We start from the raw sequence: 3,958 nt of genomic DNA, 5'->3' as shown, positions 1-3,958 counted from the left end.
TTAAAAGATATATATATATATATATATATATATATATATATATATATATATATATATATATATATATATATATATATATATATATATATATATATATATATATATATATATATATATATATATATATATATATATATATATATATATATATATATGCCGTTTATTTTTAAACGGCTTTACATGAAATTGGTATTACGTCTAATAGTTTTTCATAAGATTTAATTCAAAATGAGTTGTGAAATAAGCAAATTGCGGCAATTTTTAGAAAATGGTGATAATAAAAATCGGTTCCTCCAAGAATGGAATAGGCCAGCAGCACCATTATCAACTCCCAATACAAATAAATTGTGTTTTCAGCAGATGGATATTGATTATTATATTGGTTATCCGGTAAGAAAAAAGGAATGTGGTGGTTATAATATGCAGCAGCAGCAGCAGCAGGTACCCATAATAAGATTATTTGGATTAAATGATATAGGGAATACTATTTGTTGTAATGTATTTGGATTTTTTCCTTATATATATGTTTCTGTGAATTTATTAGATTCACAAAAACAAGTTTCATATTCAGACCAAATAAAAATGGCTCTGAATCGAAAAATCTACTTGAATGAAACAAAAGATCAAATTAAATTAAAGGAATACGTATTAAGTGTAGATAGGGTGTTTAAACAAAGTATATATGGATATCAAGAAAAAAAATCATCGTCATCATTGTGTTTTTTTGAAGTTACCGTGGTTTTACCAAAATTAATATCTATAGCTAAGATTATTCTTGAAAATGGGTTAGTGATAGATAAACATCCCTCTCACTTTCGGGTTTACGAATCAAATGTTGATTTTACACTTAGATTTATGACAGATGCTCAGATGCCTGGTTGTTGTTGGATCGAGTTACCTATTGGTGAGTGGGAAATAAAAAATAATGAGACAAATTTTAAAAATACTACTTGTCAATTAGAGGTTAACGTTTTTGAGTGGGAAAAAATAATTATTTATGAACCCGAAGGAGAATGGACGTCTATTGCCCCACTCAGAATAATATATTTTGATATTGAGTGTGGGGGAAGACGGGGAATATTTCCAGAACCCGAAATAGATCCGGTCATACAAATTGGAAATGTTGTTACGCGGCACGGAGAGACTGAGCCATTCATAAGTGTTGTTTTTACTTTGAATAATTGTGCTCCCATTGTGGGCTCTAAAATTTTTTCATTTCAGGAAGAAAAAGAAATGTTAGAAAATTGCTCAAAATTCCTATTGTTTATTGACCCCGATATCATTACTGGATATAATATTAATAATTTTGATTTACCATATTTACTTAACTGCGCCAAGCATTTAAACTTGCCAGTATTTGCTCATTTAGGAAGGGTAAAAGGAATAAAATATACAATATTAGATACCATAACCCAAAACAAACAAACAGGAAAAAGAAATAACAAAATCATTAACATAGATGGACGGTGTTTAATGGACCTTTCAACAATAATATTAAAAGAACACAAACTTCGGTCATATACTTTAAATTCTGTATATTATCATTTTCTTAACGAACAAAAAGATGTTCATCATTCTATAATTTCTGAATTACAAAATGGTAATGATCAGACTAGAAAAAGACTGGCTGAATATTGTTTAAAAGATTCTATTCTTCCTTTAAAATTATTGAATAAATTGATGTGTGTAGTCAATTATATAGAAATGGCACGCGTAACGGGCATTCCTTTATCATATGTTATAAATAGAGGACAACAGATTAAAATTTTTTCACAAATACTAAGAAAAGCCAAAGAACAGAATTTAGTATTACCGGTGTTTGATAAAAAGGAGAGTTTTGAATATGAAGGAGCTACAGTTATTGAACCAAAAAGAGGATATTATAACGTTCCAATCGTTACTTTAGGCTTTGTATCATTATATCCATCGATAATGATAGCACATAATCTGTGTTATACAACCTTTATTGATAAAAGATATATTAATCAAATGACTCTGAAAACTGACGATTATATCATTACACCTTCTAATAATTATTTTGTAAAATGTCATAAGCGCAAGGGATTAATTCCAGAAATTTTAGAATCCTTTTTAATTGCTCGTAAGAAGGCGAAAATTGCATTAAAAAACGAAGAAGATCCATGGAAAAAGAAAGTCTTTGATGGTAGACAACTGGCATATAAAATATTGGCTAATTCTCTTTATGTTTTACGGGCGCACAAATTGGTAAATTGCCGTGTTTAGATATATCACAAAGTGTTACGGCGTTTGGAAGAACGATGATTTCTCTTACCAAAAACAAGATTGAAGAAAAATATAACAATGCTATAGTTATATATGGTGATACCGATTCTGTTATGATTAATTTTGGAGTTGAAACTTTAGAAGAGGCCATAAATTTGGGCAAGGAGGCGGCAAATCATGTGACTCAGTCTTTTATCAAGCCAATCAAACTTGATTTTGAAAAAATATATTTCCCTTACTTGCTTATTAATAAAAAAAGATATGCTGGTCTTTATTATACAAATGCTAATACTTATGATAAAATAAATTGCAAGGGGCTAGAAACAATTCGTAGAGACAATTGCCCACTCGTGGCTAAAGTCATAAATACTTGTCTGAAAAAAATCTTAATTGATAGAAACCCAATAGAAGCACTTAATTTTGTCAAACAAACCATATCAAAATTACTTTGTAATGAGATTGACATCTCTCAATTAGTTATTACAAAGGAATTAACAAAAAAAGCAGAAGAATATAAAGGAAAGCAAATTCACAATGAGCTAGCCATCAAATTAAGAAAAAGAGATGCCGGTAGTGCTCCAAAACTTGGCGATAGAATTCCATACGTTATTATATGTGGATTTAAAAAAAGTCCTATTTATGAAAGGGCTGAAGATCCAATATGTGTATTAGAAAATAATATTCCATTAGATTATGATTATTATTTAAAACATCAATTAAGTAAGCCACTTATTAGAATATTTGAACCTATTCTCGGTGATAAAACCGAATCTTATATATTAATAGGAGACCATACACAAAAAAAGAGTTTACCAATAAGTAGAGTAGGACCATTAAGTCAATTTTTTCAAATACATCCAACTTGTATAAATTGTAAAATTCCTTTATTAAAAAGAAAAATAGTACCCGATGATGTAGAATATAACGCTTTATGTAATAATTGTAAAGTACACGAAACAGATTTGTATACACACCACATTGAAAAATTAGCTACACTCGAAAAAAAATTCAATCAATTTTGGACTGAATGTCAAAGGTGTCAAGGATCATTAATTAAAGAAGTTATATGCAGTAATCGTGACTGTCCTATTTTTTATATGCGTAAAAAGACAGAAATAGATTTTTTTGGTCAAAAAAAAATTATCGATCGTTTTGGCTTGCCACAACAGGTTATAAATATTATTATTATTTCCCAAAAATATTTCATATAAATGGTAATGCTCTTGGTATTATATAGTCATATTACTACACACCCAGAAGAAATAATTATAATGGAAGAAAATATTCTAAAAGTCAGCTTTAAGTTAATTTCAGACAATGCTAAATGTCCTACTAAAGGATCAACGGGGGCGGCTTGTTATGACTTATATAGTGCCCAAAAAGAAAATATTCCTGTCGGTCAACGAATTGCCATTGATACTGGCATATGTATGAAATTTCTAACCAAAATACACGGAGAGATTAAATCTAGGTCTGGCATAGCTCTGAATAATTATGTAGATGTTGTTGCAGGAATGATAGATTCGGATTATAATGGACCTATAAAAGTGGTGTTGCATAATTCTCATCCAAATAATTCTTTTGAAATAAATATTGGGGATAGAATTGCCCAAATAAAATTTTTTTCGGGATTTGATATCTGTTTAGTTGAAAACATCAAAAATGAAAAATGGGAAATAGAATCTTGTAGGGGCAATAAAGGATTTGGATCTTC

General features: G+C 29.1%; 1 protein-coding gene across 1 annotated transcript; it reads left to right on the top strand.

Moving 5' to 3' along the window:
* The first annotated feature begins 405 nt into the window (after positions 1-405).
* On the top strand, positions 406-3,455 carry LOC137655468 (DNA polymerase delta catalytic subunit-like). The gene is given in 2 exon segments (XM_068389364.1): positions 406-2,203; positions 2,206-3,455. Coding segments are annotated over 2 exon segments (3,033 nt in total). The 5' UTR covers positions 406-420.
* Positions 3,456-3,958: the final 503 nt, after the last annotated feature.

Source organism: Palaemon carinicauda, chromosome 16 (assembly GCF_036898095.1).
Source record: "Palaemon carinicauda isolate YSFRI2023 chromosome 16, ASM3689809v2, whole genome shotgun sequence".
Taxonomy (NCBI): domain Eukaryota; kingdom Metazoa; phylum Arthropoda; class Malacostraca; order Decapoda; family Palaemonidae; genus Palaemon; species Palaemon carinicauda.
This window is presented reverse-complemented; position numbering and strand designations above follow the sequence as displayed.